Here is a 15,779-nt window from a genome sequence, read left to right as displayed (position 1 = left end):
CAACAGTCATCAGTTCTTGTAAGTCACAAGAGTGGGAAACATGAAAAAAGCCTATAAGAAAATTTATAATGTACCCTCCTGATTAAATGTTCTGTTGAATTCCATGTTTAATGCTTTAATTTCTTATAAGCCTAAACTTTTAATCATTTCCAGATCCCTAAAGTAACACCTATAAGATCATGGCAAGCAATAACTTTGACATTGCCTGCAAGTGTGAGGCAAGGTAGTCAGAACTACATCTCTGAAATATGTCAGTTACTTAATAGGTAGCTACATGCTGATTAGTGGGAGTGAAACCATGGTGAGGAGAGAGGATAAGCGTACCTGGCCAAATATTCCAGGTCACAGCTATAACAGACTTTTACAATCTGAAGTGAACCAAGCTTTTACTAAAAGATAGGCAACAAATAGTCATTAGTTTAGTAGGCAGAGTCACCTAGTTCAAAGCTAGTTTTGTTCAGTTGATTTGAAACAGTACAGTATGTTTCATGCTACATTCAGTGTTAGGGTACAGCTATTACAGAAGGTTGATTGCATCTAGGGCAGAACTTAATATGCCTGTAGTAGATAATAAGTATACAGATCAAAAAAGAGATGAAGCTGTTGGAAGTATGTATTTATTTTACCCCTAAAGGGTTGAAACTCAGTTTAAAATACAATACGCAGACATCTTTGTCACATTCAGTACTAACTCATTCTTATCACATGGATCATGATTTTGCTATACAACTTAAATCAGCCCCCTGCCAAAGATTCAATGACAAGGGAAAAAAATCACAGATTAAGGCCTTGAACTTGTTGACCTCAAGAACAGTAAGACCTATGTTGAAGCTATATGAGGAACTGAACTGATGTACCTGCTAAGCTGTCTGTAAGCACACTGGCTTCGTATGTACAGCTTATGCACTACTGCTGGGCTTGCCTACCTCAACAGGGATGTTAGCACTGCAATTCTTAGGAAAGATCAAGTGTCACCTTAAGTACATTTAAGTCCTAAAAGAGGCACTTGAATCAGTATTAAGCCCTCCCCCCAGTTATTAAAGCCCCTGTATGAACTGAAGCCTTCAGTAAGTTATACATGAAATTATACTACTCTGTAGTAGTTTGAAATGGCCAGTATTGGAGGTAGCCCTTTAGAAACTAACTGCACAAAACATTAAACACCTGTAGTGTTTAAAAATGAGCCACCCAGTGCAAGCAAGGTATTTTGTGCAAGTACTCATGCAATCTAAGACTTGGCTAGGAACACTGAAAGCAAAATTATGCAAACTCAGAGGGTAAAATTTCCATTTAAATTGTGTTGCAGTTTTCTACCTTTGCCCTAGTTTTGCAGTTGCATGGCTGCCACTGTTAAGTGTCAAGTGTCTACTCACAAGTACTAATAACATCTTTACACCTGTGCACAGGCTGAATTTGTCTTTATTCATTAGCTATGCTAGGGGATCCTATACAGCACTGAAGAGCTTGATCTAGTATGGGGGGATTGTTTCTAACTTTCAATAGGAGGAAACTTCAGTCTTGATAAACTGGCCTCAGAAACCACTTGCCTTGTCACAGTAATTCCTTATGCATAAATCTAACTGGGCCTATGAAGACCAACAGTTCCCTTGCTAGGTCAGACAGAAGCACAGTGCCATGCAGGTTCATTGTGAACTCTCAATCAGCCACAACACACATCATATCTAGGAGCTGATGAATACAAAACTTTAATTTCACATCTTAACATGAATCATAAATACATGTGCATACTTAAGAGGGAATATAATTTATAATACTAAACAGAAATCACTGAATACTAAGCCAGTGCTTTTGCACACAATACAATTACGATGCACAAAATAACAGCTAGCGCAAAATTGGCTTCTGGTTTCCTTAGGAGGCCATATGGAAATACAAACATCATCCAACTTGATTGAAGTGTAGAGTTTTACTAATTAAATTTGTTAACTTGATTTAAAAACTGTAGTTTGAATATTACAAGGACAATGGCAAGTTTGAGACTTTAGCAACTTTAGTCCTTCACTCATCCACAACTGACATACAAGGTAAGCAGCACAAGAGAATTCATGAAGCCATCCTAAGATGTCTGGCATTGAACACCACCTCTGGGGTGGTGCTCATCATCTTCATAGGCTTCCCCATTGTAATGCTGTCGTCTTTCCTGAGATGGGTCAAAGTCCACCAACTCTACCTGATCCATGTCTTCAGTTTCTTCCACTTCTTGCCTTGGAGGTAGCAGCTTTTCCAATAGACCCAGCTTATCTGAAGAAAGGAAGCCACAATCTGGAAAGATCACCTGAAATTAAGACACATTTTAAAGTGTTGCTGCTTACACAACATTCCTTTATATTTGTACAATATATGATTTGACAGTTGTTAAGGCTCACATGCAATAAGCACACTTACATTTTTCATACAAATCACAGTTCATGATTTGTTTTTTTAAAAGCACAGTACTGTATAGGCAGCTTTCCATACTGCAGTGAGTTGTGTCTAAAGAAAGCTCAGCTTTCCATTAATTGTCTAAAGAACACAGCTGCATCTTACCTTAAACTCAATTATCAGACGGCCCTTTTCATATGGCCTGCGATAGATTGGCATGCCCTCATTCAGCACACATTTAATATCTCCATGTTTGACAATTTGACCTAGAAATCAAAAGGAAAAATGGTCATCTACAGAATTTAGTCTACAATTATGCATTTTTATCCATTACATAAATTCTCTTAGTACAGTACAAATATTACAAAATGGAACTTCAACTATACACTTATACCATCTGAAATAGTTCAATCACTTAATGTGCATAAGCAGGAAGCACTGAAAGTGGATCCAAATAGAAAAAACCTTGCTTAGAATACAAAAGAAACTAGGCTTTACTTTTTATATCAGTTTAACACTACGCCCAAGACCTTTGGAAAATCAATTTTTTCAAAGCAATACAAGCTTACCAGGATGAGAAGTAATTATTATGGTTCGATTATCCAGCATTGCAATAGGTTTCTGAAAACCACACAGTGCCTCAACCAGTTGGATATCCATGCACATAACCAGATCTTCCCCTCGTCTGCAGAAAAAAAGGAGAAGTATTTGCAGAACCATATGGCTGTCTGTTACAGGTAGCAATTCCAGAAACACAGCCCAACATCTTTAAGGGTAGGAAGATTGCCAAGAGTCCTTAGTCAAAAGAACTGGTTTATCTGGTGGTCCCTTCTGAATCCAGGATGTCTTCCATTTACATCCATTTCTTGAAGAAGCTTATAGTAATTCACACTTCACACTTAATAGAAGCTCTATTAAGTTAAAAGTTTTGTTACAAGCCTAAGTTCTTTATCCCTTTCTGGCTATCTTCCATTACTCTTAATTCAACCCTTTTGCTTCACCAGTAGCTTCCCCTTGGCATTTCCCTCAACTCATCTAAAACAAATCCTGGTGTATAACTCTACATCGAAGAGTTCCAAAAAGCAGTGTGATCACAAAACTTACCTTGTAAACACAGAGTGGTCTTTTTGATCCAAGACAATGATGATGTCTCCTGGCTCCAACCCTGGTTCTTGGTCACCTTCACCATGGAAAGTTATCTTCTGACCATCTTTCATTCCTATTTCAAAACCACAGCAAGAAGATAAACATAAGAATTTCACATTCTCTAGCCCAGTTTCTCAAACTGTGGGCCGGGACCCACTAGGTGGGTCGCATGCCAATTTCAGGTGGGTCCCTGTCCATTTCAATATTTTATTTTTAATATATTAGACTTGATGCTGCCATGGTATTTGACTGAATTTGGGGAAGTGTTACAGATCTGCACTTTGAACAGGCTACTATGTATATGCTTTTAACAACAACATTCTGTGGGACTTCTTCCTGGGTAAGTGTGGGTAGGATTACAGTTTAGGATTGTTTTTTTCCTGCTTGATGATGTCACTTCCAGTCATGACATCACTTCTAGTGGGTCCTGACATTCTCATTCTGAAAGTGGGTCCTGGTACTAAAAGTGTGAGAACCATTGAGGTAGCTCAATGATTTTCAACCTTTTTCATCTCATGGCACACTGGCAGGACACTAAAATGGTCAAGGCACACCATCAGTTTTTTGATCATTGACAAGGCACATTGTGCTGTCAATGGGGGGCTCACATCCCCCAATGGCCCTATTAATAAATGACCCTCTCCCAAATTCCTGTGGCACACCAGGGGACCATTTGCGGTACACCAGTGTGACACAGCACAGTGATTGAAAATGGCTGCTGTTGCCCATATTTTAGGCACCAAGTTTTCACAACCTTTACTGATGCATTAGTAGGACTTATTATCAAATTCTGCTGTATAGGTACAACTGTCATGATACTGAAGGATCAGAGAAGTAGTATTTGTTTGAGATTAAGCATCTGAGACAAGGGCCTGTGCATGGAGTTGGCACAGGTGAAGTAGAGGTAAGAACAGAAAGGCAGCACTTAACTCTCCAACCAAGCTTGAATGTCAGGCTTGTAGCCTGGGGAAAGGTGGTATAGAAATCTTCGAAGTCAGTGGTTCTCAAACTGGTGGGTTGCAACCCACCAGTTCGTGTAAAGCTGCGGTTTTCAAACTCTGGGAGTTTGAAACCTGCAGTAAGCCCTTGGGGGTAAGTCTGGGGGAAGGCAGGGACATGATCCCCAGGATCGCGCCACCAGGAAGGCTGCAGGGACTGGGTTACACTTACCAGTCCCTATAGCAGTCTGTTGGGGGTGCAGGGAGCCTTGTGTGAGCACCTGCAGGGCTCGCCAGATTGTTCGAAGTGAAAGTGAAGCTACAGCGCTCCACTTCTGGTTTGTAGACGTGGAGCGTGACTGCTCAACTTTCACTTCTGATGACCTGGGGAGCCCTGCTGGCACTTGCGCAGGGCTCCCCGCACCCCTGACAGGCTGCTGCAGGGACTGATGAGTGCATCCCAGTCCCTGCAGCTCTCCTGAGCAGCGTGATCCTAGGGATTGCTGCCTCCTCCCTGCCCCAGCCCCTTAAGGCTGAAGTATTCAATCTGTGCGTCCTGCCTCCCTAGTGAGGTGTGGCTACCCATCTTGGGGGGGGGGGGAAGAGAGGTGGCCTCCATAGTGAGGTGTGGCTACCCATCTTGGGGGGGAGGGTGGCCAGCAGCTGCTCTGCTGCTGAGCTCTGCTGTGCTGCCTCCTGACTTGCTGCTTTTCTGCAGCTGTGAATGAGGTGGGTGGGGCAGCATGAGGCTGGGAGGGCATGTGAAACATGGGGGAGGTGGAAGAGAAGACTGGCTGGGCAGGCAGAGGTGCCGCATCCCATCATGGAGCTCTCTCCATGTGCAACTACATTTCCCACTACATTTGAGGACTACATTTCCCAGTGTGCCACTCACCCTGGGCATCCTGGAATTGTTCAAGGCTGCTTGGGAAGGAAGGAGCCAGCCTGCTCCTAGTGGGGGGTGTCCAAATGCCCCAGCCTGCATCCCTCTGTCTTGCCTGGGGGGAACAGGGGTGGCATCTGCATGTTGGGTGTATGTGTGTGAGCAGCCCCTATCTACTTTGGGGTGAGTTGTAATCTTGCTGTATGTGGCTACAATCCTTTCTACACTTTCCTGGGAGTAAGCCCCACTGACTCAAATGGGTTTACTTCTGAGTAGACCTACATAGGCTTGGGGGTCTGTGTCAGCTTAACCCAGGATCCTCACCTTTCTCTTTTTCCTCCCCCTTCAAAAAAGAAAAAAGCCACTCTTGATGGCTTTGTCTCCAAAAATTGATTAAAAATAAAAATCCCCATTCTTTTTTAGCCATTCCCCCCTTTCCTCCTGCCTCCTTTGGGGGGGGGGGAGGTACTCTGTTGGCTGCTATTGTAAGACAAAAGGCACAATCCTAGCTAGGTCTACTCAGAAGTAAGTCCTACTGTGTTCAATGGGACTTACTCCCAGGAAAGTGGGGTTAGAGACTGTTTGGCTGGAATCCTAAGTTTGCAATTAGCAGATACACACAAAACAAAGTCTTCCCCTCCTGCAAATTCATCACTTCCCCCCTCCCTTTCCAAAACCCTCCAGGTGTGCTGCTAACAAACTCAGGGCACAATCCTAACCAGGTCTACTCAGAAATAAGTCCTATTTTGTTCAATGGGGCTCACTCTCAGTTAAGTATGGTTAGGATTGCAGCCTGAGTGCTGCCAGCCTTGTTTCTAGTGAATAATTCTAGTGAATAATAATAACACCTTCATCCCTAGTTTGGGGGTAACTGAGGTGAGGTGTTGTAATAGGGAGCCATGGCCAAAGGCTACAAGGATGAGGGGAGGCAGGAGCTGGAAAAGTTCGAGAACCACTGCCTTAAGGGGAAAGAGGTCAGGGCCATCAGGCCGGGTCATCGCAATGCCCCAGCCTGAAAACCTCTGCTATAAAGGTTCCTCTGTTCCTTTAAGGGGCAGGAGAAGGAGAGAGGGTAACAAGGCAATCCCAGAATAACGCAGCTAAGGGGGGCAAGGGGGGTGATTTTCACTTTTACTCATGTAGGGCTGCTGCAGCCTCCAAGAGGTGTGGGGAGGCCCACACAGCCCTCTGCAGGGTTCCCAAATGTTGGAATATTGAGACATAATTGCACTCAAAGCACTTCTGCATTGCATCGCAAAGAGGAAGTGCTTTGCATGAGATTATGTCTCAACATTCCAACCATCAGGGAGTCCTGTGTGGGGCTCCCCACACCTCCCGGAGGCTGCAGCAGCACTACATAAATAGTAAGTAAAAAGCACCCCCCACCCCACCCCCAGCAATGTCCTCCTGGGGATCTACTTGCTGCTCTGGCCCCTTCCCCACAAAAACTTACTTGGGGAGTAAATCTCCCTGGAAGTTTGAGAACCACTGTTCTAAACAAATCCTAATAATCCTCTCCCAGGATTCTGTGCAGCTATTAAACCTCATTACCCCCAATATCAGTTGTTAAGATGTGAAGAGGCCAATCTGCCCAGCACTCCTCAAATGATGTTTATCTTTCTTCATAACTGGAAAATACTAGTTTGCAAAAACCCCACTTTGACTACAGGTGTGTGTGTGTTTGTTCATCCTTTGGAAACACAAGAGAAGGACTTCCAGATACATTCAGACCAGTGACTAATCAGTCCAAACTATCCAACACATACTGAAAGGATGTTTTCTGTATAAATTTCTCAGATTTTCCCCAACTTTACACATTAGTTGTTCCTAAACTCTTTATCTCTCCAACAAATTCTCCCCCAAATCCCTCCAAATAAAGTTTGTAAGGGGAAATTTTTCCCCCCAAAATACTGGTTTTTATATTCCCCCTTTCAAAAATCCATTCTCCCAAAATTTTCCTTTTCAAAATCCATTCCCCCCTTTTCATTCCTAATTTATTATTTAAATTTATTAATTTTCAAGCCCTCAGTACCTTGTCAGAAATATGAGGTGGCCCTCATGCTGAAAAGTTTGGAGACCCCTGCTCTAAGCCATTAGTCAGATGGTTCAGTCAGATCATTCCCATTAACTGATTTTGAACTATCCTCAACATTCAGAATCTTCTGAAGGATAATGTCAGCCTGTCTTGTCAGGACATTCTTGGTTGTGTCTTCTTCTCCACATCTTTCAATTTACAAAAATTTTTCTACATATCTGAAAAGTCCCTCAGGTAGTCAGAAATCCCTGTCTTGTCTGCTGGTGGCCAAGTTTTGTTGTCCTACTGTGCGGGACCACCAAATATGCTATCTGAAAGAATGACTGCTTTATGTTCTCCTTAGAACTATTTTTCTCCCAATGTAGGCTTCTCCTGCTATTCTTTCACATCCCCAGGTGATCTTTGGTCCAATGCTATCCAATTGTAGCCACCAATGATTAGCTAAAATATTTTCCCAACTACTTCTGCTGTGAAGTAGGCCACAGTAGCATAAGTTTATTTACAACTTCTGAGAGAGGACCTGGGTTCCAACCAATTCCCAAAGAAATGATTTAAGAACCTGATATTTAAAATCCCCAACAACAGGCCTACCTTTATCAATATGGACTTCAAGGATTTTCTTCTCTCGAACAATTTTTCTTCCATTGCAGCTTTTACACCTGTCCTTGGGACTGATGCGTTCCCCATGGCCCTGGCATTCCATACACACAGACTGGATTTGCTGGACCATTCCAGGCCCTATTTGATGAATTCTTATTTGCATGCCTGATCCTCTGCAATTAAGGCAGCATTCCACAGCACCTTTCTTGCCACCTCGGCCTAGAGAACAGAGTAAAAGAAAAAAATCTCAGATTACTTGTACAATTCTCTTTCATCAAATGTCATTTTCTCTTGAAAATAGTTAGATTTTGGGGGGACTGAATTCATTCCAATACAGGTCTCTGCATGTACTGTCGTGAATATGTACATGTTAGGCCTTGGTTAGCATGTGGAGCCTGAACCAAGTGAGTAACGGAGAAGTTGCTAGCAGTTCCTAGCTGCAAGAATGTGAGTAAACAAACACAAAGATTATTGTTTCTCCTCTGCTGGCCAGAAAGGACAGACAACAAGAATTACAACCCACTGGAACGTAGCACCTTTGCAGACAGAATGGCACCATATCAAGCTGATGAAATGCAGCTGTGGATCTCCAGTTGGGAGGGGTAAGAACTAAGAGGGCTAGCAACCAGGCCCACTTCAAGAAGGTTCTATCCTCAAAAGTTTCTGATTGGACAGTCTGTTCTGCCAGATTCCCAGTCTAAGCTCCACCTGGAAAATTATGCCCACTTTTAGCTAATTAGCTCCCCTTCTTTCCTCAAAAATGACCCTGGTTCTGCCCTGCAATACTGCTGGATCACACCACCAGGGTAGCTCGCCAGTTTAACCTACAGAAGTCCTCCTTCCTGCCAGCAGCCTCCCGCCACTACAGCCCCCCCTTGGTCCTCAGTAGCCAAACACCAGTCTTAGTGTCTCCAGTAGTTTCTGCTCCAGCAGCTTCCAAACCCCATTCACACATGGACTGATGTGTGAATCAGTGTGGATCAGCAGTTCCAGCAGTCCAATAGCCATCAATACCTCAGTCCATTAATCCAATCTGTCCTTCCTTAAGCTTTCCTCCTTCTGCTATCCACAAACCCTCCCTGCCTCAGGTACTCTTTATATCCCTGAGGGCCCTATTGCCTTCAAGTGGCTGCAGCTCTGCAGCACACTCTGCTAGATGCCCAGGCCTTACCCTTAAAGGGGCCACTGCTGATACCACATCTACATCACCAGATCTTCTGAGATTCCAATACACAGTCTAAATAAGTATGAAATCACCTTAGTACTATTAGCATAATAACTATAATAATGAGGCCCAAAGGGTGGGTCCGGTCCCTTCTTGGACAGAGTTTTTGGGTGCAACATCCTGTGCACTGTGAGCTCCATTATCCAACATGGGCATCTGGCCTCACAGGTAGCCTGGAGCTAAAAGATCTACAAGAGAAGCTGACCCAGGTGAGAGATAGGGATTAATAGAGCTAGCCAGCTAGCTTTATTATTTTATTGCTGATATGTTTCCTAGATGTTTATGCCTCTAGCATTTGCTGCCTTATGTAACCTTATGTATTTAATAAACTAAAATCTCTTTTACTAAGTTGTTTCATTGTCTGTTGGGGACAAAGGTTCAGAATCCTGCCTAGCTGTTCAGCAAGCTACCAAGTGCTGATTGAGGTCTAGTAACTTGAGGACTGAAGCTTTAATTGGAGAAAGCGCTCAGTGCCTGCAAGGGATAAAATTAAGCCTAGAGGGTCTCAGTGTCCCTGGACTGAGACACTGGCATGTACAGAGTGGTGGCAGTACTACTGAACAGGGGGCCTTGAGGGCTTTAGAGTTTGAGAACCAAGAACTCTGAGCACCCCAAACACCCCTCAGTTTGCGACACGTACCTTCACATTTGTCACAAATCACATTCTTCTGTAGAGCCAGTTTTCGTGTTGCTCCATTGTATAAGTCTTCTAGCGTTACTGACAACTGATGAACAACATTTTTACCTACAAGGTAAGGCATTTTTTTAGGACTAATGGTCTTGTATCTGTCCCAGTAATTTCAATTCATGGCTTCTTTGTCGGAACTCTGAGTTTCTGCTTTCCACAGAAGTAAATGGCATCATGATGTTTTATTCTGTTTCCTTCCTCCAAACAGTAATTTTATTCAATTGGGATTGCAACTACTTGACATTACAAAGAAAACAAAAAAACATTCATGGTTTGCCCTGAGGGAGATCTACCTTCCTTTATCTTTAATAAAAGGGAGGTTTCAATTTATTGAGACACTGCAGGCCTATGCAGTCCCACTGAACTTCCAAACAAAGGTCTATAAAGATCAGGCTACACAGCTAGTTTGGAAATCTACATAGAACACATCAAGTACAAACCCAATGGTTAACTCATTTTTTATGGCCAATGTTTTACCATTTATACTCTTGAGATTTAACATTAATAATATTGACAAGTTGGTAAAGATGAAACCACTATAATGGATTTAAATTTTATCTTTTAGAATGTAAAAACAACTGAATGCAGAAGTTTGTTAATATCTTGACACTCAAGACATTATTAACAAGTGCTTGCAATAGCAACATCAGCTTTAGAAAACCAGCCTACATGCTCACATCCAAATAAAGAATTCAACCCTGTACATTACCTCGCCTCTCTCTTTGCATTCTTCCACCTCCTCCGAAGAACATATCAAAGATATCCATGGGTGATCCAAAGCCACCACCAGAACCACCCTCTTTTATAGCTTGCTCACCACCTTTATCATACAAGTCTCTTTTCTTAGGGTCAGAAAGTACTTCATAAGCTTGAGAAATCTGTTTGAACTACAAGATAAAAATCAAGAAGCAAAACTTTTATGAAATTATACTTTGCCTAGCTAGTCACAAGTAAGTGTCAAATACTGCACAATTATCAATTTTAGGATAATCAACTTTAACGGACAGAAAATATTCTAGCATCCCCTGGAGGGAGTTTAAGAACAAGACCGACCCTTTTAAATTACTAGTGGCCTCAATGTGGGAGTTTTAAGTTTCAGCCTCCTTACAAGCTTTCAGCATAAGCTGCAGACATGCTGTTGAATTTCTCAATTTCAAAGTCAGAGTTTCAAGTTTTACAAAGCTTCTCACAAGCAAAGACCACCTTGAAGAAACTTTGTACGGAGCTGTATCACTGCTTTGATTTCCCTTTTACACTGTGCAAGGGGATTCTTAATCATAAATAAGAAGTAGAGTATTATAAATGGAAGTTGAAGTCAGGTACTTGCCATTTATTACAGCAGGAACTCCTTGGATGCCAAGCCCACAGTGCAGGGCCTCAAAGGACCTCCTGAACACAAAGCTTCTAGTATGCCAGCAGGAACCATTAAGTGCCTTCCATTCACATCTGGAAGGCTTCCAAGGAAGCCAGGTGCAACCTCAAGAGGGCCAGGCACAGCCTCCAGGTAAGAACTGAGGTGCCATGCAGCCCTTCCCTGTCTATTTAACTATCCATGGAATTATCCGTGGGGGGGGGGGGGTTCAACAGATGCCCTATGGATACTGAGGGCCCATTGTACAGGCATGCCCCAGCATCCCTGCAGGTGCCATTCCAGAACCCTTCACCGTTACTTGAAACCACGGATACAAGGGACATCCTACCCCCACCCTGTGAGGGCAAGGGGAGCTGTGCTCCCCTCGCCTCTGAAGTGTATTCTGAGCCCTGCAAAGGCTGTGAACATCCACCTGCAGTTTCTGCGGGCCTCGCAATAAAAATGCAACTTCCGGTTTTTTGTCAAAACCGGAAGTGATGTTTTTATGCCTTTATAAAGCATTATGAGGACCAGGGGAGCCCTTTTAAACTGTTGTTCTGAGGCACACAGAAGCCACGGTGGATGCGCACAGCCTCTGTGGGGCTCAGAATACCCTTTGGAGGAGATGTGGGAGGGTGCCACAGGGTGCCACATGGGTTAACTGAAACCATGGATATGCCCCCCCCATTTAGCTATATTAGCTCACCGCCCTTCCTTTCCATATTAGCAACTAATGACCTGACTATTTCAAAATACATGTCACATGCTAAACACTGGTAGTCAAGTAACAATACACCTACATAACGAAGAAATATCAAAGACATTCAGTTTAATTACATGTTGGGGAGATACATATTAAGCACTAGCAACAAGAATTGAGCCCAGAGAAGACAATCAGCTCTGGGGACGAGGCCAGCAGTGCTAGTGGTTCCTACTAATGATACCACTTTTAATTACGGCATAATTACAATCATACAACTTCCGAACTGGGTTCACATAAGATGAACTCAGCAAAGCTTAAATAAAAAGCAAGGAAAGAAGTCTTTCTTGCTATTTGCTTCCATTTCCAGCTTAAAGCTTGAGCTCAGTTGACAGCTGATGCAGGTCTTGCTGCCACAGTTTAATTTAAATTTGCTGGTGGGGGAGAGGTATATATGGCAAGGAAAGAGCAGAGTGCCAACAACATCACCCTCACCCTGTGAATAGCCTCTGTGGTACTTCCATGAATATACTTGTCAGTGAGAAAACATGAGTGGTACTTCCTTGAATATACTTGTGCACGAGGAAAACATGAATGGTACCGTCACATGGTAATGAACCACCTTGCTTGAACCACCTAGACTGTCAAGGCCAGTGTTTGTTATATGAAACAACTACATTACAATTAATAAATTAATTTAATTAATGCAATTACTACATGACAATGAATCATTTAATGTAATTAAATGATTCGTTATCATCTAACTTGCATTTTTAAATTACAGATCTATCCACATCTAATAAACCTAGGGGTCCCCTCAGGGATGCGATTCACTTGCATGCACTGAGCACAAAGAACATCAGGCACTCTGCTCTCAGATCTCCAAGAGATAATAATATAATAATATACAGTATTTATATACCGCCTTTCTTGGTCTTTATTCAAGACTTTATTCAAGGCGGTTTACATAGGCAGGCTTATTAAATCCACGCAGGGATTTTTACAAATTGAAAGAAGGTTCTTTCTTTCAAGAACCACTACATATTCAAGGTGTTACACTCCGATCTGGTTTAACATTCTGGCCTCCATCCTCCCACGCTCCGAGCAGATGGAACAGCTCAGCTGCAGCTTGCCAGCTGCTTCAAGGTCGCACAGTGCCGGTGGCCTCGAACTGGCGACCTTGTGGATGTTAATCTTCAGGCAAATGGAGGCTCTACCCTCTAGACCAGACCTCCTGCCCATTGCTACATGAACTGCACTGCTTCTGGTGAGAACTGTAGGAATGAGGTGCAGGTATGTGCCAAGCATACCACTAAGCCCAGCGTGAGACTCAAAGTGGCTCTTTCATTGGCTGCTTTATTTGTGCTGCTGCAAAAGGTTTCAAGTGGCCACTTCTCCCATGCTGCTGCTATCCGTCTCTTCTGGCCCTGCAACACACTTGAAGGGCCCATTTGTAGCACATTGTTTGAAAACCTCTGATCTACACACTAATAACTATTTCAACATCTATTCAGTTCTTTAAATAGCAGGAAACAGAAGGCTTCAGTGGAGAGACTCTACCACTTTGAACTTTAGGCAGAATTACACCCTTGCTCCTCTTCTTCATCTATAAAAAAGTATTCCCATCTTCCTATGTAGTGTACTCACAATCACTAATGGGGACTGGAATATTCAGCCCATAAACGTAAAATGAACAGCTGAATGAGTCCAACTTTTTAACACTCCTTAACAACTCTTATTTGAAAAAAGCAACAGTTAAACATTGTTTAGAGGTAACTAGAATTCTAGATTCACAACCATGACAGCACGAGGGAAGTAAGCATGTGACATTTAGCACCCTCCACAAGGCCTGTTAGCAGCATGTTCTCGGTGTGGTGTGGGCTTGCATACTTGCCTTTTCACCTTCATTAGGATTCTTATCAGGATGATATTTCAATGCCAATTTCCTATAAGCTTTCTTCAGTTCCTCTTGAGAGGCATTGGGTTTTACCCCAAGAACATCATAGTATGTGGTCTCCTTCACCATGCTGCTACTGAAATCTGTAGGGTGGGGGAAACATATGTGAGCAATGATAACAATAAAAATAAGAAGAGCATATCACTGAAACCCCAGAGTTCTGTTTCCCAAACAAAGGCATTTCCTACAGTAGTGATTTTCAACCTTTTTCATCTCATGGTACACTGACAAGGTGCTAAAATTGTCAAGACACACCATCAGTTTTTGGGCAATTGACAAGGCACACCATGCTGATGGTGGGTGGTTCAAACCCCCATTGGCCCTACTAATAAATGACCCTTCCCCCAAACTCCCATGGCACACCTGCAGCCCATTCACAGCACACTCATGTGCTATGGCATACTGGTTGAAAATCACTGCCCTACAGGATTGCCAGCCAGGTGTCCTTAAAAAGGGACATACAGACCCCACTTAATCCAGATCCCTTACAATAGTGGTTCCCAAACTGTGAGCTGTGGCTTCCTTAGCAGCCAGTCATACAATGTATAGCAGTGTTTCTCAAACTGTGGGCTGAGACAACTAGGTGGGTCATGAGCCAATTTCAGGTGAGACCCTATTCGTTTTAATATTTTATTTTTAATATATTAGACTTGATGCTACTATGGTATGTGACTGCATTTGGGGAAATGTTACAATCTGTACTTTTAACAGGCCACTCTGTATATGCTTTTAACAATGATAGTCAATGGAACTTACTCCTGGATAAGTATGGGCAGGATTGCAGCCTAGGATTGTTAAAAATTGTCCTGCTCGATGACAATGGTCGCTGGTCACTTCCAGTGGGTCCTGACCAATTCTCATTCTAAAAAGTGGGTCTTGGTGCCAGAGGTTTGAGAACCACTGGTGTATAGGACTGTAGCCCTAATGGGGAGCTGCAGCCAACAGCCCATAGGACAAGAGAGGAGCCAGTAGAGGAAGTTTGGGAACCACTGCCTTATAAGAACAGGAAGCTCCCTGCAGCGTCTAAGGCTGCAATCCTAAGCATGTCTACTCTGAAGTAAGTCCTCTTGTGTTCAACGGGGCATGCTCCCAGGGCAGTGTGCTTTTGGATGCTTGGGATTTCCATGCCCTTAAAAAAGAAACGCCTCTGAAAACTTCATTGTTGAACAACCTCCACCTCATTGACCCAACAAGGCCCCTTGTCTGCCTAGGCCCCACACGGCCCCACAGATGGGCCTTATGGCAGGGGGAGCCCTCACGCCTCCCCCACCTTTGTCCTGCAGAACACAAAGAGGGCGCCCTGGCACTACCTGCTCCGCAGACTGCGGTGCCCGCGACACCTTCACAGCCCCCCCGCGCTGGGGAGACTCCCTTCCTGGAAGCCCTCAGAGGCGCCCCCCCAGCTCCCTTCCTCGCTCTGCGGCCTCACACGTCCCCCCTCACGAAGGTTCCGCCTGTACAGCCACATCTCTTCCTCCCCCCCTTCATCAGCTGACAAGGCGCGCGCCACATCCCCCCCCCCGCTTATTTCCCCCCCGCCTGGCGCGCGCGCGCAACCGTCGGCAGGTACGGGCGGGAAGAAGGGGGGGGCGCTGTCCTGTCCTTCCCTCCTCACCGCGCGCTCGCGCCGTCGACCGAGGAAAAGGCTCAGGACGAATCTACCCTCACAGCCGCCCGGGAAAGCTCTCGCCGGCCGCGTCCCCTCACGAGGCGATCTCGACTTTTCTGGAAAGTTCCGAGCCGGTCTCAGGCAGGCTAGGCAGCATCCGGGGAGTTTTCTCATTCAAGAACGCGCCGCCCATTCCCGGAAGCGCCGCCTCTTTTCTGATCGGCGTTCGCCGGCTTTCTGGAAACGGTGACGTCCACCGCGTTCC

At 44.1% G+C, this 15,779-nt stretch overlaps 1 protein-coding gene across 2 annotated transcripts; it reads right to left on the bottom strand.

Moving 5' to 3' along the window:
* Nucleotides 1-601: 601 nt before the first annotated feature.
* On the bottom strand, nucleotides 602-15,700 carry DNAJA1 (DnaJ heat shock protein family (Hsp40) member A1). 2 transcript variants are annotated; one of them, XM_066614084.1, is made up of 9 exons: nucleotides 15,568-15,700; nucleotides 13,843-13,988; nucleotides 10,607-10,784; nucleotides 9,850-9,954; nucleotides 7,976-8,203; nucleotides 3,487-3,601; nucleotides 2,952-3,067; nucleotides 2,548-2,648; nucleotides 602-2,296 (listed from the first exon to the last, which is right to left on the bottom strand). In XM_066614084.1, the coding sequence occupies exons 1-9, from the start codon at nucleotides 15,686-15,688 to the stop codon at nucleotides 2,078-2,080; spliced, it is 1,329 nt and encodes a 442-aa protein (XP_066470181.1). In that variant the 5' UTR covers nucleotides 15,689-15,700; the 3' UTR covers nucleotides 602-2,077. The 2 variants fall into 2 exon arrangements, with proteins under 2 accessions (XP_066470181.1, XP_066470182.1); XM_066614085.1 differs by having other exon boundaries at nucleotides 15,521-15,660.
* Between the last annotated feature and the right edge of the window lie 79 nt (nucleotides 15,701-15,779).

Source organism: Tiliqua scincoides, chromosome 2 (assembly GCF_035046505.1).
Source record: "Tiliqua scincoides isolate rTilSci1 chromosome 2, rTilSci1.hap2, whole genome shotgun sequence".
Classification (NCBI taxonomy): Eukaryota; Metazoa; Chordata; class Lepidosauria; order Squamata; family Scincidae; genus Tiliqua; species Tiliqua scincoides.
This window is presented reverse-complemented; position numbering and strand designations above follow the sequence as displayed.

Coding starts and splice junctions, on each gene's coding strand:
- DNAJA1 (XM_066614084.1), bottom strand. CDS start 15,688: ATGAGAAAACTCCCCGGATGCTGCCTAGCCTGCCTGAGACCGGCTCGG. Junction 9,955..10,606: donor AATGCAAAGAGAGAGGCGAG/GTAATGTACAGG, acceptor CTTACCTTGTAG/GTAAAAATGTTGTTCATCAG. Junction 2,297..2,547: donor GTCTGATAATTGAGTTTAAG/GTAAGATGCAGC, acceptor TCTTAATTTCAG/GTGATCTTTCCAGATTGTGG.